Source organism: Pezoporus occidentalis, unplaced genomic scaffold, assembly GCF_034315485.1.
Source record: "Pezoporus occidentalis ecotype Australia unplaced genomic scaffold, CSIRO_AGI_Poc_V1 ctg4, whole genome shotgun sequence".
Lineage (NCBI taxonomy): Eukaryota > Metazoa > Chordata > Aves > Psittaciformes > Psittacidae > Pezoporus > Pezoporus occidentalis.
In genome coordinates this window covers 10,161,055-10,186,745 of record NW_026915724.1, presented here as the reverse complement: position 1 = coordinate 10,186,745, position 25,691 = coordinate 10,161,055, and the positions used below count along the sequence as shown (strand labels likewise).

The following is a 25,691-nucleotide window of genomic DNA, read 5'->3' as shown; positions in this document are numbered from 1 at the left end:
GCTCCAGCAGAGAAAATGAAACCTGCCTAACAACAGGCTTGCTTTTGTCATTGATTTTTCACTGATCTACATGCAGGGTAACTGGCAGACACCCAATGGATCACAAAGCATAAAAATTGCCTTCAGCTGCCTTGTAGAGCTACATCTTACTCAGTTATATCAGCATACCTAGAACACCGACAGTTTCACCATACCACTGGAATAGGGACCTCAAGATGCACGACGACAAGACTAGACAAACGCAGGCTAGTCTAAACTGGCTGTTACACTGAAGAATAAATGGAAGCATTTTCACTTCCTAATTTGTCAAGAAATTCACAGGCCCACCAGAAAGATTTCTATCTTTGGCTGGCTGCTTTAACAGAATGTTTATTTTAATTACTTCCTTCAATCATCATAACTTAAAATTTAGGTTATTCTTCTGATTATAATTACTTCTGTTTAATATGTATCAACACAAATCAGCAGAAGCAATAAAGTACATTTTATCTCAAACAAATTAACTGGTAGTGTTTCCCATCAACTTCAGGACTTTGTCTTTGCATCCTATTGTCGTAACTCTGCTCAACTGAACGAAAAAAAATCCAAGGAAGGTCTGCTGGTCTTAAGTGCTCTTTGGACTTACCTCTAAAGAACAAAAGTTCTCAGGAAATGCAGGGTTCTTTCCATTCTCTACAACCCTGTGGTAAAAGGAAACAAGTCATCAAAGTCCTCTATTGCCATGTGTCTGAAATCCTGTAAAAAGGCCTCCTTACAGGTTTCAGCCACCCTAAAAATCAACCTCAGGCCAACAAAGAAGACCCTTGAAAGTGAAATTACACGCATCTATACTTTACAACAGCATAGAAATGCTTCCACAATAGGTAACTTATGTTGCTTATTGAAGGTAGTAACTAAGACCATTATCTCCAACTCATACACCTCTAACTAAAGCACCGGTAAAGCTACTAGACTAACCACTTTAAGATTTCAGATTTTAAAACTAATGATTGGAACAGTTCACTGTGAGGAAGCCTGATACTTAATTTCTCTTTCATTATACAGCTGATTACTCCATTCCCCATTAACACTGGTCATTTTTGGTGACTGCATCCTTTAGACATTTGTCCTCACAGTTCATGACTTACTACATGCATAGAAAGTATTTATTTAATCAGCATAATACTTAATAAGTTGCTCTGTAAGTCATAGTTTAATGAGTTTTTCTTCAGTGTTGTTTTCACTAGCTCTTCACCGTAACATTAAAAGTGGGCTTGGAGAAGTCAAGTGACAAAATTTCACCCCCACTCCCAAAAAAATACCAGCAAGCTGAAATAAACCATCACAGACAGAAAATCAAACCATGGTACAAGCCAAGTGATAATTTCTACTAGCTTGATACAAGCCACCCAAATCTTTTTTCTCCTGGTGAATTTTCAGAAAGCTTGATTTAACAATTCTGGTTACAAAGGCCAACCAAAAAAAAAAAAGCTGGATCTATTAGTTACTCATCTACAACCTACTCCATTTTAACTCTTCCCAGCTAAATTACTTTAAAAAATTATGAGATTGATCACTAATCTCAGGCACAAAGAAATGTGGACTTCTGTGGAGGAGCTGGAAGTATGTCTGGCTATTAGACTAATAATTTCAACAAAAAGGATGAATAGCATTAATTTGGCTACAAAGCTCTTGTAAACGTTACAATGCCTTAAAGAACTTCTAAATTTTAAAGTAACTCTTTTCCAGAGGGTCTCAAAACCGCTTTTCTCCAAATAACAGATACACAGCTTTCAGGAAACACAACTGTACTTCTTGGTTTAAGTATTTTGAAGCATTTAGAACTAAACCAAGAATGAGCTAGGTACTATGACTTACAGCCATGGTTTTATGCAACCAACCAAAGTAACCACAGAGTTTCTCACCCTTATTCCAATTTCTCAAAGAAAAACTGGCCAGATGACAGGTTCGATGATGACAACAGCAACATCACATGAAATGCAAAACACACCCACTAACAGAAACTTCAAGTTTTCAATAGACTTTTTGGGAGAAATAACACAGAAACTTCAGTTAGATCACTAAAAGAAAATAAACAGTCCTTTCCAAAAGGTTAAGGTAACAGAAACTATTTTAAGCAGTGTAAATGACCACAAAATTTGACAAGATTCATACAACATAGCTTATTGCACAATGTCCTGTGTAGAGAACAGCTTGTCTTCTAAGGTGGTGTGTATGTAACTTTTTGCAAACACTGTGCACATACTGCTGCTCAAGGACAAAACTGCTAAACTGCAACAGTGGGAAAACAGAGCTTGTAAAAAGGCAACCTGTAACCCTTTAGACATAGACATCTCAAAGGTACAATATTTAGTCAAAGGGAAACTAAGATACTGGGACAGAAAATAGCCTTAGAAGGTTGCTTGAACTGGATTTACAAGCCACTCAGTAGATGCAACAAACACTGACCAAAAAGGATTTGGTAAGAAAGGTTTATAAAACAAAGACATCATGCCACATATGACAAAACCTATGGTGAGAAGTTCAATTTTATTAGTAAATGAACAAGTTTAAAACTAACAGACTTCTTTAAAACTACCTAATTTTTATACTGTGAATTCTACATAATGGAGATCCCAGGTAATCAAAATGAACTTGGGAAAATCTGCACAGATGTTAGGAGCATGAAAGCAAAAAAGAAAAAAAAGATTGAGGTATGTTGATATGATCATTATTGTACTGTAAAAAAACAAACAAGAGGTAACAAGTTTCCCAGAGGAATAATCTTTGGTTAGGAGATATTAAAATCTAAGAAATCCTATATGTAAGTTAACGAAATCAGTTTCAATTGGAAAAAAAAAAAAGAGGGGGCTGCTTTTACATATACCTATACCCTATACATATGTGTACAAAAGGCTATAAAAGAATGCCAGGGCCTCAGCTGTGAGCCAAAAGATAACTTTTGTTTATACCTGACTAGTAACTAAGAATATATAAGAATTATGGCAAAAAATATGCAAAAAGCAGAGGCAGAAATTAAATCAATAATGGTCATTTTCAGACATGCAAAAAAACAATGGAGAAGAAATAAAAGCATGGATTAAACTAAGCATTTCTTAAAGGAAAATACAGAACTACTTGTTTTTGTGAGGAAAAAAAAGTTAAAGGTCATATACCAATGCTAATGAAGAATGTATCAGAAGAAAGAATCAAAAATATCTGTCTCCTTTCTTTACAGTACAAATCAGGTGCAAAATAAGGTAAGGTTAAAAACCACACCTTTCCCACAGTTCTACAGCATAGCTGCCAGGTAGTATACAGTTCAAGTCAGAGATAGCATCTCTATCTGAAATACTCATCATCTTCCACACAAGTTTGCCTATTACAGATTATGCAGATTTAGACTAACTTCCATTTTCGTACTACAAAATATTTCAATCATGTATTAGTAGTAATTATTAATTAATTAAATTGCTCTAAATAATTACAACAGGCAAAAACTCTCTATCAAGTACTGCCACTCTGCTTTTCTGGTAAAGCAGGTTACCGTTTCTCTAAAATTAATAGAGACACAGCTTAGATCACTACAAGGCAGATTCTTTATCCCCATTTTGCAGAAGTCTCCTGAACACCTATCTCAGTGTGGCTCTGTGTGTGTATCAATCTCACAACTACTGAGATTCAGAGCCTTTCTAGCTCCCCTGAGATCTTAATCAATTTTGAGAAGGATTAATAATCCATACTCCCTCTTCCTCCCAGACAAGAGGCTTATGGTGAACCAAGAAGATTAATGTTCTGACTACATTCCCAGTCCTCCCTCAGTTTCTTCTGAATTACTGCTCAATATGCTTCAAGCAGGCATCATGAAAAACTGCTTTAGTTCAAAACTTCAATACGCCTTTATACAATTTTTACACCTTGCTACATCTCTAGTTATGACAGCCTATTTACTAATCTTCCACCATCTATGATAGTTTTCTCATTCCCCAGACCTCCCAGAGAAGTACCCAGTGCATTTTCACAGCCTAGTACAGAGGATGCAGCTTTGAAAGATTTAAAATCTTGGATAAATTTTGCTGTGGTTGTAAAGGTTATCAGATTTACAAATATGACTACCCATTTTATCTTTAAATAAATTTCTAAGTCTTTCACAGAAGATTCTACTATCATTGTAGCCCATCTACAAGCAGCGAAAAACTGGAAGAAGTGGGGAACAGACCATGAATTTTTTCCAGATAAATCTGCAGGCTAAAAGTAAAACCTCCATTCTCCTTAGACACGTTTACAGACCTTTAAATACTAATTCCTCTCACCATCCCATAATACCATTAATAGGTGCCATCAAGTACAGAAGGGTTTATTTTCTTGCAAATCACCTCAGGGTTACTTTCTCTAGATAAACTTTTCAGTCTCTACCTAAATATAACAGCTCCAGTTGGCCAATAAAAGCCGTGCTCCACACAGAGACCTTTAAGAGTGCTTCTGAAATATGGCTTCCCTTACAGAAGAACTGAAACCAGATTTAGGCAGTAAATACCTAAACAATTAATTTAAAAGCAGAAACACGGCAATAAACTTGCTTGCTCTGCATATGTGTACATCCTATATAAAGGACATCTTTCAGAATCAAGGGGGAAGAGAAGGTAGCACTAACAATGCTTTTCAACTAAGTAGGATTTTTTTTTTTTTTTTAAATAAAATTCCTGGAATATAAAAAAGCCTACTCCAGAGAATTCTATTCTGTCAGTGTATACTAACTTCACCTGATCAAAAGCAAAATTAAAAAACTTCAAGACCACAAAATCAGGGATATCATGAAGCAGCAAGATAAATTATCACCAATGAGAAATGTGAAACTAGGTACCACCACCTTCCACTTCCATTCACCTAAGTAAAACACAAATGTGAAGACTGGAGTAATTGCTACAGCCCCCATTTCATATCCAATCAGTGTTAAGCCCTTAACAGATACCAGTCTTGCTGACTTTCAAAACATCCCCTTAACTCACAAAAAATGATTTTAAAGCGCTTTTCAGTTTCAGCTGCCAAAACCAGAATCCTCACACCCTTCAAGGAGCATAAATGAAAACCTCCGAGTCCTAGCTGTATTCACACTGATATCCCCTCTTCTCTGTATGACAATCACACAATTCACAGATTCCTAATAACTCAAGGTCCTATTTACTAAATCAGCAGTAACTGTCAACAGGTGGCAGAGATAGCAAGAGAATCTACTGGACTCAGTCCTTGCCTTAAATCTGACAGTATGTCAAGGTCAGATTATCCAGGCTAGTTTTCCCGACAGGGCAGAAGGCCAAGGGGCAAAACAAAAACACCCCTGTACTATATGTAAGACGCAGCACTTTTCTCTGAATTCAGCTGTACAGTATTGAAAACAAGCCACTTCACGTGCTAAATATTCTTCTTGACTGTATTAAAGTTGCCACTGAAACTAACTTTATTACCAAGACAAGATGCTAAACCCATACAGCATCATTTCTTTTGTTCTAAGTGCTACACATAACCATTTCTTCACTTCCCAGCTGTGTCAGATGTGACAAAATTTAATACATTTAAAAGCAAAATTTTAAAAGGAAAATGAGGGCAGTATTTCCTAACATGAAGAAACGCAATCAGATCAGCTACTGAAGGCATTGTGTCACTCTCCTGAACATGCAGCTGCTTCTACTGCATGCACGCTTGGTATCTTACTGACCATGTTGCAGGAAACCATTTCCCTCTATCAAAATAATACAGAAGTAATCAAATTAGAATTCTGACAAGTTTGCTTCTATGTAAGTAAAAGCCAGCACTCAGTAATAAGAGACCTGAATTTTAGGAAGTGGAAGCTTAGTTTTATTAATTCTTCAGCAGTTTTGACATCAGATGAAACAGAAGCTTGGCAAGCAGTTTTTAAAAATTTTCTACTTGGGTTAACAACACTTGCAATGTAACTTTTCAGTTTTCGGGTTGAGGCAGACTGAAGACACTGAAAATAAGGCAGAGCATTAAGGCATGAACCCAAAGCAAACAGACTGCTTTCATTTTGCAAATGCTGTAAATATACGCATCCATAAAGGCTGTGTTACATACAGTACACTTTTGAAAGAAGCTTTGAGCATGCTGAAGAAGCAAGCACATTTCAATACCTACCTTGAAACTTCCAAGAAAAAGGCTCGAAAGAATACGTCATCACTAATATGTCATCCTTACTGTCTTTTAAACAAGCTATTTCATAATTTATATCAAGCTTCCCTTCTGACATTAAAAAAAAGTTATTTTCCTTCTGTAAAAGTACAGTAAGAATTTACTTACCACTGCAAGTTGTGTCCGTGATGCTACCGTGTGAAACACCGCAGGCATCATAAGAGATTCTTCTACTTTCAATTCCATCTCATTCTCTGCTGAAAATGTAGTTTTGGGGATAGCTGGTGGACGCTCACACAAGATCATTTCTTTGTTGAATAAAAATATTGGGTTGGTATCCTACACTCAAGAAGAAAATGAAAACAAACACTGAGTAAAAACAACATACTGCTCAACCACCGATCACCTCATCATGTGGGTAAAGTGTCCTAAGGATTATGTTAAGATCTACACATGTAAGCTAAATATATAAACATCTGTTTCCAAATGCAAGGAAATCCAGCAAACAATGCACTACAGGAAAAAAAAAAAAACTTAAAAATTCCTCAGTAAAACATCTTTTCCTTCCCCTATAACTGATAGTTTAGTTGAAGAATGCAGTATGCACTTACTGTTCCAGCACTGTAACTACACACTCTTCTGTCTGGTGCCATACACTCTCCTCCATTGACAACCAGTACTTGGTGTTGAATGGCAATCTTATACTTTGTTTGAATTGCATGTTTCAGATCAGCCACACTGGGAAAAAAAAAAAAAAAAAAGGAAGAGGACATTATCAGCAGATTTGTGCCTCTAACGTTACATATTCCTGTAATTGAGAGAGATGACTTGTCTGTGTTGAAGCAGAACTTTTTTTAAAGGACTACTACTTTTTATTCTGTAAAATGACATATCTTTACGTTCTGTACATGTTATAATGTGTTGCATTCTGGACACCCAGCTAATAAGCTACCAGCTAAAAGAAGACAGACTCTACATTACTGGTAACTTATCAGCAATTTTTTCTCAAAGAAGATGTAATACCATACAGAAACTATATCACATCACACTTTTAGGATACCCCATATATATGTATAATGTATAAACCATATTATGTTCTTTGAATTTGTACTTCATGAACACACAGCTGACTTGCTGAAGCCCTAGAAGGCAACACGAGTATTAAGTTTCCATTATGTGTAACACAATTTCACCTAATCAATTCTGATTCACTGTATGTTATGTGGAGCACTAAACAGAAATTAAACAATCCATATGCAACAAATTCATGAAAATATATCAGACACTTTTAATGCAGAAAAAGCAGATCAATAAGCCATCCCTCTTTTAATTTACCATCCTTGTACCATTAATTCTTGGTGATGACATCTTCATGTTACTGCTTATCTTAGACAGTTCTAGACTTTGTCTTGGAAGACACAGACAAACGGTAAACTAAACAAGAATTTACTATTATGATACAGTAACTGACCCAAACTATAACACACTGGGTAGTCCCTGTGCAAAGATATTAAAAAGCTTCAGGGTATCAAGTAAATAATCGATAAAAGCATCAATGGGTTTGCAATAACTGGCTATATGGTATGTGAAAAAAAGGTCAATTATCTAAAATAACCATGATTCAGCATGACATCATGAATTCACTACAAATATCTCATGAGCACAAGCTTGCACTCGCCAGCTGTATTACAGTAAGCATTCACCTATCATCTTCACAGTCTTTGGGAAGATAGGTTGGCTTTTCCAGGAGACAGGCAAAGAACCCAGGAAACAGGCAAAGAACCCAGGAAACATTCTTGCTACAAAGAGCATAGATATACAAATATAGAGAATAAGAAATTAAACTGTTCAACTGAAGAGTCTTTCATTTTGTGTGGTTGTCCTGGGTTCAGCAGTAGCAGTCATGTTTCTCCTTCATGGTAGCTGGTGCAGTGCTGTGTTTTGACTTCCAGCCTGGGAACAGTGCTGGTGATACCGATGTTTTCGATTGTTGCTAAGTGATGTTTACCCTGACCAAGGACTTTGTGAGGCTCATGCTCTGCCAGGGAGGAGGGGAAGCCATGAGGGAGCAGAGATGGGGCGCCTGACCCAGGCTATCCAAAGAGGTATTCCATACCACAGTACGTCATGCCCAGGGTAGGGGGTAACTGGGAGTTACCCAGAAGGACATGGGCTTCCGGGTGGGACTCGTTTCTTGGCCGGTGGTATCGTATTCTCTTCCCTTGTTATTTTCTCTTATCATTGTTGTCGTTGGTGGTAGCGGTGGTGATTTGTGTTGTACATTGGTTGCTGGACTGTTCTTGTCTCAACCCGTAGGAGTTGCACTCTTTCGATCCTCCTCCCCGTTCCTCCAGGAGCCGGGAAGGGGAGAGCCCTGGGGTGAGGGGGTGGGGGGCCTCGATTGCTCTCAGCCCGGCACCACCTACTGGGAGTGAGTGAACAAGCCGTCTGGCTAGGGTTTAAACCATGACAGTGGTTCAGCCATTCGAAAGCTTCTTTCTCAAAGAATTATCCAACTGAACAAGAGTCAGCCAGTACCAGACTATTAGGTGCCTGGTCTGGCAGTTCAGATGCTGTATTTCACTCGGCACCATGATTTAGGAACAAAATATCTTGCTGTACCAGACAGCATATGGAGGTGCTGACAGCATACGGAGGTGTGACACATCTGCAAATGACCCAGTAGATCCAGGAATGGCTTAGATGAAACACTATTATACACTAAGTGTCAGTAGGCTTTACAGAAGAACAGACCACATAGACAGTCTTAGGGCCCTTCCACCCCAAACAAGCTTCAAAATTCAAATTTGCTTGTTGAATCATGAAAATTACAAACAGGGATTCAACGGATTTAAGCACAAAAACCATTGTAGAAGTCGTTCAAGGGCAATTACTTCCAACTCATTCATCACTAATAGAATATGAATACAGCAGGTAAGCTTTGCCCTTGCTAGCTCCAAGATGCATGAAGTACCATAATACTATACATTATTTACTTATTAGAGTCCCACCTGAGAACAAGGAAAAAGGATACAACACATCCAGTGTATCTAGTCCTCTCCAAAAGAAAGATGCTTTTAATGTGCAGTGAAAAAAATATGAACAGCAAAGTTGCTGGGACTTAACTGTGATTCTGTAACACTGCTCACATTTCAAGCAGTTGGGCATTCAGAAGTTCTTGTTTTATATACAAAATATGTGTAAAACATTTTGGAGCCTTACAGCATAGGACAGAAGCAACCTTTACCCATCCTGGATATAGGACAAAAACCTATATGCTGGTTCTTTAGCATGCGATCTAAAAATATTAGAGACTGTACATTTTCCTCAGGATGAATGCATACTGACAGGAGAAAGAGCTATCTGAAGAATTCTTTCTGTGATGCCAGTCAGGAAAAAAAACACTTCTACAGATGAATCCTAAATAAATAAATAAAAAAGGTCACAGAAGATCCAAAGTCATTCTGACAGGTTTTTTTTTCCAAAAAACACCAAATGTAACACCAGACTCAGCTAAGAGAAGGCCATGTTCTGTCACTGCCCCAGAAAGTAAACAATCTCTGCTCTTTCATGGTACCTCAAATACACACACCATCACCTGCAAGCCACTGAACATGCTTATAAAAAAAAAAAAAAAAAAAAACTAACAAAAAAAAAAAGCAAAAACCAAAAAAAAAAAATTCACTCAAATACTTGAAAACCCAGAAGATAACTACATGCAAAATTCAACTATCATCTCTCCTGAACTCAGTATACAAAAAAGCATCTATACTTAATTTTAAGCAATACACAATTACTTTACTTTCTTACTTTTGTACAGCAAGTTCCGTATCAAAGGTAAGGGTAGTTCCAGTGTTGACCAAGAATACATACAGCTTCATGATGATTTCTTTAGGTCTCTGAAGTTCAGAATTTCCACTGCTAAAATCATTTAGATACTGAAAAAAAATTAAATTAATAAAAATCAAGTGTTAGTTCCACATGAGTTACAAAAGACACAGCTACATGCTTCTGGAGGAAAAAAAAAAACAAAAACAACAAAAAAGCAAAAAAACACACAACACTTTTACATATGTAGTAGGTGAATACATCAGCTCTTACATTCCACAGTTCTTTATCTAATATTAAACATACACATGCTTCTCTGACCAGAAATATGAAAATATATGAAAATATATACTCAGGAAAATAACAAAGCCACCATCTGAGCTCATTACCATGAGCTCATTTCTAATTTTTAAAGCCCCAGATAGTCAATTCCAGACATCTTTTGTAGATTTTACGAACAGTAGCATGATCCATGCTGTAAGCATTCATTCCTTGATGAAGCTACAGCTACAAAGTCTGCCTGCTCACTAATATCCTTATCCACAGGCTTTTATTCCACACAGACATACTGAAGCTTTAGCAAAAAAAACAAAAACAAAAACAAACAAAAACAAACAAAAACCAACCCAAAAAGCTAAGATTAGGTAGATGTTCTTTTTATCTCTCCATAATTAAGTAACAATTAAAAAAAAAACAAAAAACCACAAACCACAACATATTTTCCTGTTTTCAGCACTAGCTGTGAATCAACTTGCAGTCCGACACCTGGGGGTGCATTTCAGTCCTGTACCCTATGAGGATCTAGATGAGTGACTACAAGCACACATTTTTTCCAGTGCATATAACATGAAAAACTTTGACCTGTTTTTTAAAACACTGAGATGTAATCTTGAGATTTTATCACTGAAATACTCCACACTTCTGAGCCTTTTACTCTTCTCCTCTACAAGAGCTCAGAAGTTTATGAATAACTTCCTCCACACTAACAAAGCTGCTACAGAAGTACAACTAGCGCTGCAGTCACTAATGACCTGATTTTTTTTTTTGATGTGGAAGGAGTTCTGAAAGGTTAAGCTACAGAAGTTTCAGCTACTCAGCAATATTCTTTTGTCATTATAAAAATGACTTTCCACACACTTTTTAAGCCTTAATTATAGTATATAAACTACTCAAAACATGCATTTTCACAACAAGGCTTCAAAAACAGAATCATATCAAGTAAAAAAAAAAAAAAAATCTTAATTTTATCTGAATTGAGATCTGCTGTCCTTGCACTTGCACTTTACTGCATTATCTGGCAAAAGTTTCAATTTATATTGGAATAAGAAGAATATACTCTACAAACTGAAGTTATTAAACGGACAAAACCTGCTCAACACTATGAACAAGCTAGGAATAATTTATTACCAAATCACTTGGCCTCAGTTTCAGAATCAATATCATGTGTAGACTTTTTTCACAGATGGTATATTTGGGACTGCCCAGGAAGTATTAGAAACAGATGTTAAATAATACAATGCTTAAAGCAACTATCCCCCACCAAAAGCACCTCTTTTCCACCTAAGTAGAGTAAAAGGCTTGTACAGTATCATGTATACTATATGGATTTTGCCCATATAAGAAGCTTTCATATAAACATTCCTTTCCAAGCTGAAGTGTATGTTTGGAAACCTTGTGTACCTGAAGTGAAATTTTAATGAAACATATACCCCTCCACACCTTAACACTAAAGCTATTTAAAAAGGAAAAGAAAAAATGTTATTAAGAAAATATATTATCAAGATCAAAATTCGTGACAGGATCTGCTATGTGCACATCAGCAGACTCAAAACTTTTAAACTTGAACCAAAAGAAAGATTTACCTTCAGGCACTATACAGAGCTACCAAGTTCAAATTCAAGAGGGGAATAAATGCATGCATTCGCTTCGCTTGATTTTTGGCAATGGAGTAGCATGGCTGTTTAAAGCCAGAGAAGATCTGCAATGAAAAGATACAGAATGCAATTACAGGTATTATCAAAAGTCAGGATTTTATGGTCACCATTGCATCTAACCCAGAAATCGGTGTATATCAGTGCCAGAAAGAATAATTATGTGGTAGTATATTTTTAATTAAAAATGCTATCCGGTTACAAGTCTGCTCCAGACTGCTATATACCTGAATGTTTTTGCCCGTAAGTTTGCTTTAAAATAAACATCAGTGATATTCTTCAGTATTTACAAGAAGTTAAATTTAGTTCACTAAGAAGAACTACCTGAATTTCCATTAACTGAAAACATTTTTCAGAACAGAATGCTGACACGAAGATGCTAGAGCAATAAAGTAATAACTAAATGCAACTTCTAAGAGAAGTCCATTTAAAAAGGCACACATGCTACTGCCGTTGAATGAACAGTCTTTTCCTGCAGTTGTACCCAACAGGTTCCTTCAGGAATCAGCATCACTTTCCTTACTTGAAACCAGATGACCCTGTTTGCTAAGCCATTCACCTACTGTCAAAATATTTGTTAGATTTGGGGGTTTGTTTCTTTAAACAAACTGAAGTTGTTACCATCCCCAGCTGCTTGTCATAGAAGCATAGAATAGTTAGGGTTGGAAAAGACCTTAAGATCATCCAGTTCTAACCCGCCTGCCATGGGCAGGGACACCTCACACAAAACCGTTCCACCCAAGGCTCTGTCCAACATGGCCTTGAACACTGCCAGGGATGGAGCATTCACAACCTTCCTGGGCACCCCATTCCAGTGCCTCACCACCCTAACAGGAAAGAACTTCTTCCTTATATCCAATTTAAACCTCCCCTGTTTAAGTTTCAACCCATTACCCCTTGTCCTATCACTACAGTCCCTAATGAAGAGTCCCTCCCCAGCATCCCTTACAGGCCCCCTTCAGATACTGGAAGGCTGCTATGAGGTCTCCACGCAGCCTTCTCTTCACCAGCCCCAATTTTCTCAGCCTGTCTTCAAATGGGAGGTGCTCCAGTCCCCTGATCATCCTCGTGCCCCTCCTCTGGACTTGTTCCAACAGTTCCATGTCCTTTTTATGTTGAGGACACCAGAACTGCACACAATACTCCAGGTGAGAAACCTGGCACCTTTGTCACCAGCACCCTTCCCAGAGGCTTCCTCTCCCAGAACTGCTGTTTAAACTACAGTGGAAACTGTAACAACCAAAATGAGCCAGATCAGCACAGGTTGGTCTTTTAAGCTACCGTACTTCATTTTAACTGCTGTCAGTTAAGTAGTAGCTCCAAAGGAGAAGGAGCGCTTGGCAAGGAAGGCAGCAACAAGCAGCTGTGCTCAGGACAGTCAGGCAAGTGCACAGTCAAACTCTAAAGAAACAGTTTTGATCATGTTAATGCCCTAGCAAGCTTTCTGAGAAGATGATCAGGCACTATAAAAGGTGATAATCCATTCCTAAAAATAGGTTTGCTGAAGCCTGAAAACCATTAGAACATGTAAATCATTTTATACAACTCATGTTCCTAACAGCAAATCAAAACCACTTCATCCCAAATTTGAAAGCCTTATGATAAAGGAAAACATTATGCAACTACTACATGTATTTTACATGCATGGAACAGACAGAACTTTATTAGCCTGTTACTTGAGCTTTTATCTTCCTCACTCCTGTCTACTCCCTCTTTACTCCTATGCAGAATGCACACTCATCACCTTGTCAAAGGATAAGTGCAACAAAAAGGGAAACAGCAATGTGTTTAAGCACTACCAGAAAACCAGTAACTGAAATGTCCTTTTTGTTTGCCTACCAGGAGTCAGTAGGTGTACTTCAGCAAAACAAATTTAGGAATATCTCATTTAGATCAAAGTAATGCACATTAATATGAATAACTAGAAATTACTGAAACACTTCTGCCACAAAACAGGATCACAGCACTACAATGTTTATTCTTCTAGCTCCTATGCAAGATTAAGAAATTAAGAAACATGTGCTGTTTTTTCCATCCAACATTTCAACAAACAATACTGAGGGAACAGAACTACACTTACACAGGCACAACAAATCTATATTGGGTTACTCTTTAAAGAAAAAAATAATAATAATGGGGAAAAAAAAAAAAGGTAGAATTCACCTACTCCCAAGGCTGTCACAAATTTCTCAGAGTACTTCCAAGAACAGAGGAATCGTGAAAAAAGATTTCTGAGAGTATGCGCCTTTAACACCAAGCTCCACTGAAGATTCACTGGTGCCCAATAAAGGCAGTCTGCAGCCCTGCCTTCAGCAGGACGATGTGAAGGGCCTCTCTCCAACTGCCTGTTTACACGACACATTGAAGAAACTGCATTTTGAGAGCTCTCCTTAGTCCTGCATTTCCAGACAACATCTGCTGAGCCTGACCAACAAAGTCCATGATTAGTTAAAAGGGGAAGACACACAAAAACCAGTCACAGTTCTCTAAGTCTCTTTTTTTTTTTTTTTGAATATCAGCTTACAGCAGACTACTACAAGCAAGGTCAGGCACATATCACAAATTAGCCTTTAAGTTTGGTCCCAATATTCAAGAATATTATGATTCAGCAGTAACAGAAGTTTTTAACACAACTTGGAGTGAAACTCAGGTACGATCAAGCTTCAACAGAATATATATCCATAAACACATACATTTCCTTCTTCTGTTCGTATTACCTCAACAGGCCACTTAAAAGAATTTCAGGCTTTTCCAGCATTACATTGTTATATATCATTACAAGTTTCAAGCTTTTTAGAGTTACATTGCTGAAATGATTTGAATTCATTTTAGAGGGCAAACAATTACAAGACAACTACTGAAGACAGAGCTGCTAACTGTAATCAGACAAACTGTAACAAAATGACTATTCCATACAGGTTATTTGTTTGAACTGTGTAACCTGCTGTATTAGATCTGTGCTATCATATAAAAAAGATCCTTTTAATTATGGGATGGTAGTTGGTACAACCCCATTAAAAAAAAAAAATAGCTAAAAATTTGAAAAGGAAATTTCTGTAGCAGCTGCCAGAAAAAAAAAAAAAAGACGGAAGGTATGAAAATAAGGAAAAGAATGAGGTGACAAAAAAGAAAGTAAGAATAGTACTAAGTAGAAAAGCTTCCAGAATTAATTCTTCGTACGTTAGCTAACAAAACACCAAAACCATCCACGTATACATCATGCTGGTTATAACATTTATTTCACTGCTCTACATCGTGTTTACATTGCAATGCCATAACTTCACTTTATGAAAGTACTGCAGGCTTTTCCTATCCAATATAAACTCAACAACCAAGTACTTTTGAAGACTGTTTATCAATAGTTTCAACACACATTTCGAAGTTTTGAAATGTATGTTATTTAGTTCAGAACATGCTCATTGTTACATCTAAAAAAAAGAAATGTCTGTTTACAAACCACTCCTCTTCGCATTTACAGTAGGGTGTCATGGGTTTCACAGCTCTCCAGTAATAATCCTATGCCTACATTTATCATTTCTGCCCTTAAGAGCAGAATCCCTGCTTCATTATTCAATTCTGACTGTTCTGCTGTTTCGTGGTACGATTCTTTCCAACTACACAAACACTGAAACATGGCATTCAGTGCAGGACACAGAGAGAAATCAGCATTTGTGCTGTCTGGGTTTAAAGGGGCATTACCAACTTCACTTTAAAGTCATTAAGTTTCCTCTATGATATCTCTATTTACATTCATGCATGTTTTTGATATGTCATTTTCCATGCCTCCTTTATAAACTAGATTACAAGCTAAACTTAAGCAAATGAATATATTAATACATCTTTCTTTAACTCCCTGGAATTTACACTTAACTATGCCAAAGTCACAGCTTTCCTTTAAACCCAGTGGTTTAAAATTCCACCTTCTACAACAGCAACACACCAGCAGTATAAGGTTTCTTGCTTTTTGTGCCTGGGGAAGTACTTCTTCACATCTGTAAGAGCCATACTTATCAATGCTTCATCTCCCAGGTCACAGAGGCCCAAGGGGCCCAAACTCCTTACCCCCCATATATATCTCTAGATTCCAATGGGCTCAACTGACAGCAGACAGACAGAACTAGCTTAACTACCTAAGCAAGGCCAGACTATCACTGTTCACTCAAAGACTGCAGCTGTTCACATCGAGCTATGTGAATGTAATAATTGCCAATGTGCATCATCTATATACTGCTAACAAAGGAAGTTTACTGCAGGCCAGTTGAGGCTATAGTGCAGGTAATAGTGCCTCCAATACAAGTCCTGTCACTCCTGATTACAAAGGTTAGGTATCTCACAGGACATCACCACAGAATTCCTGCCTGACAAAAGGGCAATTCATCTGAAACAAAGGCTGACTAGTCCATCATGTGTTTAAAAGACTCAAATGCTACTGCTCATTCACCGAGTATCTGATCTGGAGAACATATCCCCTCAAGGAGGTTATACCTTTATTACCTCTGGAGATGGAGAGCCAGCTTTGGGGCATATTAACATTTATTAAGCTGTGCTTCATTTCCATAAAGCAAATCTTAAGCTTTGCCTTTGAGATGCTGCAATTCCTGTGGTATCACCCTTCTCTCCTGCCTTTTTAAATCAGGATTTCCTGTTTCACTTCAATTTAGGCAACTCTATAATAGACAAACCTACAAGACTAATGCATAATATTCCTTCCAATTCATTTTGTTTCCTTCTGCAAACCTGCCTTCTACCTTTAGTCGCTTTATTTTCCAGGTGCCCTTCTTAAAATGTTCTCTTGCTCAAACTTGCATACCTCATCTCATAAGCAAAGGATTTTACAGCACATAAAACCTAATATCAAAGGAAAATTAACATAGGGACTGAAGCTGAATTTAAGGAAATAAATACCTTCCTTCATGTTACTTGTAAGATCATGTCTAAAAGCAGATTTCAAGAAGCTTTCTTCAATACTGCAACCTATGCCTCTAACCAGAAATATCTTAATTTTGCAAAAGACAAATACCACCAGAAGCACAAACAAAATGACCTCATTATGAGGGCAAACATTCTTTACTAATGTATTTTAGCAACAGAAATGGCTTAGTTTCTAAAACACAATGCAAATGCATACCTTTATCTGGACAACCAAGTGTTGAAAGGAAACATGCTTTAAAAGGCACATAAAAAATTTAGAACTTAAAAAAAACAAACAAAAAAAAACAAAGACCCCAAAACAACCCTCCCCCCCAAAAAACCAAAAACAAAAAAAATACAAACCAAACAAATCCACACACACCTAAGTTACGTGATGAACAAACAGTACCACTCCTCCTGACCTAGTTGCTGAGAATAATTTCATCCCCTGCTCCTCCAAAACAAATTTAACCTGAAGACCACATCTAATCAGTAAGAGACACGTTACTCCAGGTGGAGATCCTATCTCCCATTACCACTTTGTATCAGACTCTAAACCTCATGCTCAAGCCACACTATAATCTTAAAGAAAGGCTGTCAATCCCTGACATCTGTAAGGTGCCATCTGCAGCTCTATTTATACGTGTTGTGATGTGCATCAGGCACAGAGGCGGTTACTTAATTACACCATCTCCAACAGTCAGGGTGTTGTTAACAGCTCTCAAACTCAGCTGCTGGTCAGTAAAGCAAGTCTTTTCCACTCAACACAACAGCCAAGCTGCAATTCTGCAGAGCAACCAGAAAACATGCTTAAGCCCCTACATCCCAATTCAATAAAGAGGAATTTCTAAACTCAGTAACTCAGTATACAGTAATTCATAGTTTAAGAGGCTTCCCCCCCCGCCTCCCCTGGAGATGAATCATTTTACACAATACCAACCTAATACTTAAAGAGTTACTCCTACAGAGTTGCTTCTACAACTCTGAATTACATGGGAGCTCCTCATTTAGCAAAGTAGGCACAGCAATGCGTTCACAGATCCTCAATAACATAGCTGGTGGAACAGCTGGAGATCAAAAGCAACTGCATCTGGGCAGGTAAGAAAACGTTGTGAATTAAGGAACAGCTTTGAAATTGGTGTGGCCCAAAACAATGCAGCTTCTTAAAATTTCAGACACAGCTCATATCATGAAAAGCAGTAGTTGCAAACATGTTTACAAGACAACAAGCACATTATTAGTCATTGTGTCACGATTCCATATGTACATAATTAAAAAACTCCAGATCTGAGGGTTAACACCTATTTACACTGCTGTTTTCACTGATACAAGGACCTGCCAAAACATACTTCATATAATGGATAAGACAAAAGTTTCCTCTCCTCCAACAGTCAAAAAAAACCAAAAAACAAAAAACCACAAACTACCAAACAAAAAAGTTTAGCATTTTTCAAACCCCCACATCTCTAGCCCAACAGAAAATAAAATTTCTGTGCCTCACTTAATAGGTATAAGTCAGAAAACAAACTAAGAGTTTCTGACATTCTCAGTGATAAGAAACAGCCCACAGCCTTTAGAAGTACCCTTTCTTTGGTTTTAATTGATTGAAACAGTCTTTCTGAGACTTGGGTTTTGTTAACTGAAAGTTTTGTCAGCTTTTCTTTTTTTTTTCCACTAAATGTATTTTGGCATTTCAGAAGCATTTGTAGACTACAAGTGTTTGCAAAGAATGCTCTTGGTTATGTGGAGCTTCGGGTGGTATTACTCAAGTTACTGACCGACTCCATATTGGTGGGAAGGTTCTCCCTGTAGACATACGCTCTTTAAAAATAATCAGCATGTAAAATCTTACTGTTTGCAAACAATTCTGCAAGAAACAGCCAACAAAAACTCCTTTTTTTCTTACATCAAACTCAGACAAGTCGGCACCAACACTTCTTTAACTAATTCTCTGGTTAACCAAAAAAAAAAATAAAAATCACATAAACAGTGGTTATAGTAAGAAAACCAAACTTATGAATCCCTTTCCTCAGCCAGTTCTTCTGCTCCTCTCCCTGCATCAACTCTCAGTGGTGCAACTTTCCATGCTGCTCTGGAATAAATTGGCCTACTTTAACAAGTTAGAAACAGCACGTTTCCCCAGTTTACTGCTAGCTGAATGTAGTTCCATAAGCCAGTTCAATACAGGGCTCCACAAACTATCAGTCCACAACTAAGGCTGGAAAGAGGCTGATGACTACAGAAGGGTACCGAACATCAGCACCATCATCCAAGATGATGAATGAAAATTTCCAGAAGGCATCGTTCAGGTTGCTAACTGCCCATGCCATCACCAGTTACTAACAGATCATCTTAAAGAGCAGACTAAGCTAACTCAAAAACGGGCAATTACTACAGATGCAACTGAGGGCAGTTTCTCAAAATACAGTTCATGCAGCAATTTCTCCTGCTCTCTCCTCTCCAGATACACAGGGTGGTAGCTCTTTCATGTGGTAACTCAGCCAGACCTACTTTAAAGGATGAAAACACAGAAAGACAGATTAAATGGCTTGTATTTCACAGAAATGAAAACACTACAAATACAAAAGAAAGTTAAAGACTGAACATTGAAATGCAAGAAAAGTAAATTTCCTTGTGATTTAGTCTGCTTGCCTACATAAAAGTCATAGGTTCTTCCTTAGTTAATTTTATTTATAAGCAATCATATTTCACAGTAAGAATAAAGTTTTCCAGTAACACGAAAATCCACCACCATCTTGGTAAACTCTTCAAATGACTAGCAACATCCAAACTTATTTCAATTTTTTCTTATTCATATGGATGATTATGCATTTGAAGTTTCATGATCTAAAGAAAAAAATTCTCTGATATCTCATTTTTAGGTTTCTTATAATTCATGTCACCTATGAACCTCCTCTTATATATCAACTTTTTTTTTAGTGGCATCTTAGACAATTAAAGGACCATCAGTGACACGCACAGTCAACGTAAGCCCCACCCCTCCCTATGAGTACACATTCAAAACTCATGTCTAGATTTCTGGCAAATCAGCTTACTGTTCTATCTGCATTTAGTATTGTTACAAATCACCCTCAGATCTCTATCTCAATCTGAAAGATGATAACAGCAATGTATTGAGAAATGAGCTTTAAGATGGGTTTGAAGAATATTAAACTTATGTTATCTGAAGAAAGTGTTTAGTAATCATCAACTGCCCTCCTTTACGCTTCTGGGATAAGTCTCTGGTACTTTAAAAGAGCTAACAAAATGCACTAAGAAATCCTGTTATGGAACACTACCTATTTAAGAACTATCATCTTAAGAACTACATAACCTCACCAAAAAAAAACAAAACAAAAAAATAACCCAAAAAACCACAACCACTGAGATACTACAAGTGCACCCCTACCTTACTGAACCCCAGTTATGCTGTTCACAGTCATAACATACACATGAAATTGCTATTATATTACATCTAGTTTTTTAAATTTATAGATACTTTATCTCGGAGTCCTTCATATAACAGCAAAGGAAAGTTTACACATTACACCCCCTCTTTTCGTTCAGACAGAACTGAGAATTCTGAGTCATATTTTCATTTTTTGTTTAAAGACCTATTCACTGGGTTTGATCAAGTCTCTCAATCAGTAGACAACACGAGTATCTGTAAAGAATATTTTTAACCACAGTAGACAAATAAGTACCCTTGAATTTATTAGCAGCGTACTTGCACTATAGCATAAGCATAATGTATTAGAAGAGAGCTGCTACTCTGGTTACACAATAGTTCTTATATAAGAATCTGCCTCTGAATTTAAGAAAAATACACACTCTGGAGGATGGAAGGAAAACTAGAAGTAAAAGCACCATTTTGTCAGTATGAACTGTCTATCCTAGGCACAACTACATAAGTAAGGGTCAAATATCCCTACTTCTGACATACAAGCACAGCTACTTGGCATCAACAAACCCAAAATAACATTTGAGACAAACCACTGACATTTAGAGTCCCTGCAATACCAAGAAACCACTACAATTCAAAGTATAAAGAGTAAAAATTGCTGCAGCCATATCTACAACATACATAATACACAAAAGAGCATATTTTACAGAATTTAGGATTAATATAGGTAAGTCAGGTACAAAAGAGAACCTAAACACTAAATCAAAATAGAATTTGGGAGCAGCTACCTCAAATGTTCAGAAACCAGATCTCAGCAAAGTGCCATTTATATTTTAGCTTTATAAAGAGCGGTCCAATTTTTTAATCCGTGATAGAAGTAAACTTTCCCTTTTCTTAATTCTTCAGTGAAGCTTTCTAAAATACACATTCTTTTCAATCCATTCAAACATGCTGGCCTTTCAAACACATCTTCAAGAATAATGGAGATTGATGTACTGTGCTTCTATCTATACAGACGCTAGTTTCACCTAATCCCTCCAAATAACAGCAACTGAAATACTGAAGATGCTATTCCACCACAACTTTCCTATTCTCTTAAACAAACCAAAAATACTGTTTCAAAAGTAAGTCTTAGTAGGTAAGAAAACATGAGCTACTATCTCATAACAAGAAAATACAAGCATGTTCTGAAGTCAGGGACCCATTAGAACATTCCTTTAGCAGAGCTGCTCTCAAATATTCATGTATCAGTCTTCTTATTGGACCTATGGCATTACACAGCAAAACTGATACACGACATTTGGAACCAAACCAGTCAACAGAACACTTTCATATTTTACTGTCTATCAACAGGTAATCAATCCAGTCAGAGAGAAATTCATATAACACTTAAATAATTTTACATAGAACGCAGCTACCACATTCTACAGGTGATTTTCCAGATACTCAAACTACTAATGATTTATATATAGAACATTGTAATCATTTCACCTTGATGTGATAAAGGCCCAGCTGCAAAACCTGTTCACAGAAGAAACTGTCAACATCTTGGACGCACATAAAAAGCTACATTCAGCTGTTGTTTGAACTGGCAGTTTGATCTCAGAACCCTACTAGAACCATGGACTGCAACCTGAACAACAAAAGAAAAATACACACCTGGAGATGGACAGAAGACAAGCCAGAACCACACAAGACATCCAGGTGGTTCTCTTCAGCAGCCCTATCTCCATGAGCCCTATCTCCATCTCTGAAAATTTTGTATCAATAAATGTGTTTTGTATTTCCATCATGAAATGACAACAACCGAGATATAGGTATTATTTATTAGTAACAAGTTAGTTATACTCAAATCCCGTTAGAAAATGCATTGCCAAAGTATACCCACTCCCAACCCTGCTTACAAATGGGGATAGAAAGGCTATGATGTCTTCCAACTTCTCTATCAGATGAACCCTAAATTAAAAGTGGATTTACAATATGAATTAACTCATAAATAGACAAGTGACTTCTGCAATAACCACAGAACACTAATAGCTCACAAAAATCATTGTTAGCAATTCCTCTATCATCATTAATCATGCTGTAGGCTTTTACAACAAAGAATTCATGTAACTTGTACACTGAAGTCATGGTTCTGATAAATCAGCTACAAAATAGACACTTTGTAATTGCAGCAATTAGATTAGCAATTTACATATTAGTGGGACTTTTTCTGCCTGCTTGGTGTCAGTGCATTCTATCAGGTCCTGCAGTATAATACAGTATTACTATGTAAGTTGGCATCTTGTGATGAAGATGTTTGCTACTCAATAACACCAATTATCAACTTCACATTAGAATGCTACTAGTAGGATATTAAAAATTCCTCACACCCCTTTGCGGCCCCCCCCCCCCCCCCCCAAACTCTTCCTATAATGTCATTGAACTGTGGACCAAAATTAGGAGCACAACTTTCTTGAGCAATATGCAGGAGGAGACACATGACTGCTTGAACACTGTCCAAATGACTGTGAAGCTGTGTAGCTCTGGTGACAGACGGGTAAGCATGCTGTAGTTTTTGAGTTGCTTCACTTCATAGCAAGTGAACAAACCCAACCTGCACAAGAAAAGTCTCAATAACCTCACATCACTCTGAGCCTGTCTTCCACAGAAACTAAATGCTAGCTTAAAACTAAATAAAGCCTTAAGATGACACTGATAATAACCTAACCAACAGGATAACATATAGAAAAATTATTTAAAGCAATTCCACTGTAACTGCCACTCTCTTATCACAAGGAACATATCAACATGTGCTCCTCCTATCCCCCCCACATACACTCACCCCTTACTTAACCAGAACAACTGAAATTCTAAGAAATGTACTGACAATTTATAAATTACATTTTTCACCTTAATTTTTGCAAGACCCTGTAGCTATGTTGTTCAAACAACATGCAGGGACGATGTTTTAGACATACGCCACAGAAGTCCTCACAAAAGATCTTCTCCAGTCAGAGTGCAAGTCTTCTGCACACACTTCTAATTGTAAATATGGTAACATGACATGCGGAGATAGCCAACCCCTTGAATATGATCTCAAAAGACTACTAACCCAAATCTGTGCGAAGAACAAGGCTAGATCAACACAACAGAGCATAAGATAGATTTTTTTTTTGTTTTTCAATCTACAAAACATTCAACTACTTGTACAAAGCGTACAACAATGTATTTCCAGAGTGCAATTAGGTCTATCTTACACTAATCCGTTATCCCAAAAGATCCCTTTAGTATTTCCAGTTCTATACCTGGCACAGCTGAAGTCCCTTCCCTCACATTCTTCAGCAAGTTGTTCCCTTTACCACTCCCAACATAACAAAACAGAACCATTTTGAGTTCCAGACAGCATTTAGAGTAACTACAAGATACCCTCTGCACTCTTTCATCTAAACTAATTATGTTTAAACATATAATTTCTTTCCTGTTAATACTTGCTTCTTAGCACTAAAGTTTATGTTAGAACATTAGATAACAGTAAAGTTCTTCCTTCATGTGCTTTATCATCTAAGAACTTCTCAAGGTACTACATATTGAACATTCTTAAAAATCCACAACTTAAATATACCATATTAGCACACAAGTTTTTTTTACTGTTATGAATCATACAATGTTCAGGACTGGAATCACCTTAAGATCATCTAGCTCGAGCCCTCCCGCCACAGACAAGGATGTTTCATGCTAACGCAGGTTGCTCAAAGCCTCATTCAACCTGGCTCTGAACACTTCCAGGGCCAGGGCATCCACAGCTTCCTTGGGCACCCTGTTTCAGTGCCTAACTAACCTCACAGTAAATAATTTCTTTCTCATATCTAACCTAAACTTCCCCTGTTCAAGTTTAAACCCATTACCTCTTGTTCTATCACTACAGACCCTGATGAAGGGTTCCGCTCCAGCATTCTTGTAGGCCCCCTTCAGATAATGGAAGGCTGGAGTACTATCTAAATCAAGTATTTACAGTGCCTAGTATTCCTCACAGTGCTTCCAAGCAGTATGAATCTGAACTGTAAGAAGCATATTTTTCCATTCTCATTCTCCCTATAGCACCACTGAGGTATCTTTTGCCAAGTAGTCAAACAAACAACTTCAGAAGTGTAATTCCTTCCATAAATTACGGAATGAACTATTGTATGAACTATTTCTAATGCACATTTATGTGAGTGGCAAAAAAAAAAAAATAAAAATTCTCAAGCTTCTCATTCTCTCCCATAAACAAAGATGACAGCTTTAAATATGAAGGGTGGGGAATGGTTCATGGCCAGAACACACTACTTTATTACCTCAGACCAAAAACAAATGACACAATAATAAAAAGCTATGACTGTAAGAAGACTAAACTAACATTTCTGGGTTGGTTCCGAGTATGGCAGGTTGAGGCGATCACTTTTTTTACCTCTAGATGAAGTTAAGTAAGAAACATAAGTTCCGAAAAATATCTGTTCATTAATTTTTCCCAACATTCATATCAGCATTCCTACCCCAGGGTCACTGTCGGCCAGAACTTTGGAGGGGCTGGGGAAGGGAGCCCTGATCAACAAAACAGCCTTTTAAATCCACTAGAAAGCAAGGACGAGAAACCGACGGGAAAACTCCACACACGACATATGCTTCCTCGGGAGCAGGAACAAGTAAACAACCAAGGGAAAGGCAGAACAACGTTTGTAAACACAACGCTTCTGCACGGCGGCCGTCTGACCGCTACCGACGGCGAGCACGGAGGCGCTGCCAGGCTGAGTCATTCCTTGTAGTAACTTCACAGCGAATCCCTCGCCCTAGCACCGGAACCCTGGGCAGGGACGGAGCACCCCGGCCTTCCCCAGGCACCGCCGGCTGCGCGGGGGTCACCCCGCCACCCCGGGACCAGAGCCAGCAGCGGGATCCCCTTCCTCCCTCCTCACACATCCCCCCCATACGCCTCCCAACTCTTCCTCGCCCGCCCCACGGGTGCAGCCCAACGTTCAGAGCCGCGACCACCGCCCCTTCCCAAGGCCACCCTCCCGGTAGCGGAACCCCTCCGGCAGGGGCCCCTGTGGTTGGGAGGGACAGAGACCACGAGCAGGACAGCGGGGGGAGCCCGCCCCTCCCCCGGCGGCACTCACCCCCGGGTCCCGCGACAGCGCCGTGCATCCAGCCTCGGCGGCGCGCCCCCGGTCCCTACCCACCCCCCACCCCCCCGCGCGGCCAGGCCCGGCGGCTTCGCGGTGGCACGCACCACCTCAGCGGTCACCGCGCCCTGGCTCGGCGAGGCGGCGGGCGGGCGGGCGGCGCGGGACCGGCGGGGCGGGCTGGGGAGAGCGAGGCCGCGGAACGTCGGCGCGGCCGCCACCGCCACCGATGTTTGTTATTGTCGTCAGCCGCTTCCGGCGCGGGTGCATGCCGGGAGAGGGCGGCCCGGAGGAGGAACCGCGGGGCGGAAGCGGCGCTCGGGCCCGGGGGAGGCGGAAGTTGCGCCC

General features: G+C 38.5%; 1 protein-coding gene across 4 annotated transcripts in view; it reads right to left on the bottom strand.

Annotated features, from left to right (window-relative positions):
- RB1CC1 (RB1 inducible coiled-coil 1) overlaps nt 1-25,486 on the bottom strand; it is a 72,970-nt gene extending 47,484 nt beyond the window's left edge. For 2 of the 4 annotated variants that reach the window (XM_062633403.1, XM_062633404.1), the window contains exons 1-5: nt 25,338-25,486; nt 11,817-11,932; nt 9,937-10,064; nt 6,738-6,864; nt 6,295-6,465 (exon numbers count right to left, since the gene is read on the bottom strand). In XM_062633403.1, coding sequence (XP_062489387.1) covers nt 6,295-6,465; nt 6,738-6,864; nt 9,937-10,007 — 369 coding nt within the window. In that variant the 5' untranslated portion in view covers nt 10,008-10,064; nt 11,817-11,932; nt 25,338-25,486. Of the gene's footprint in view, nt 1-625; nt 681-6,294; nt 6,471-6,737; nt 6,865-9,936; nt 10,065-11,816; nt 11,933-25,337 lie in introns of those variants that run through there. The other 2 variants (XM_062633405.1, XM_062633406.1) reach the window with 2 other exon arrangements.
- Nucleotides 25,487-25,691: the final 205 nt, after the last annotated feature.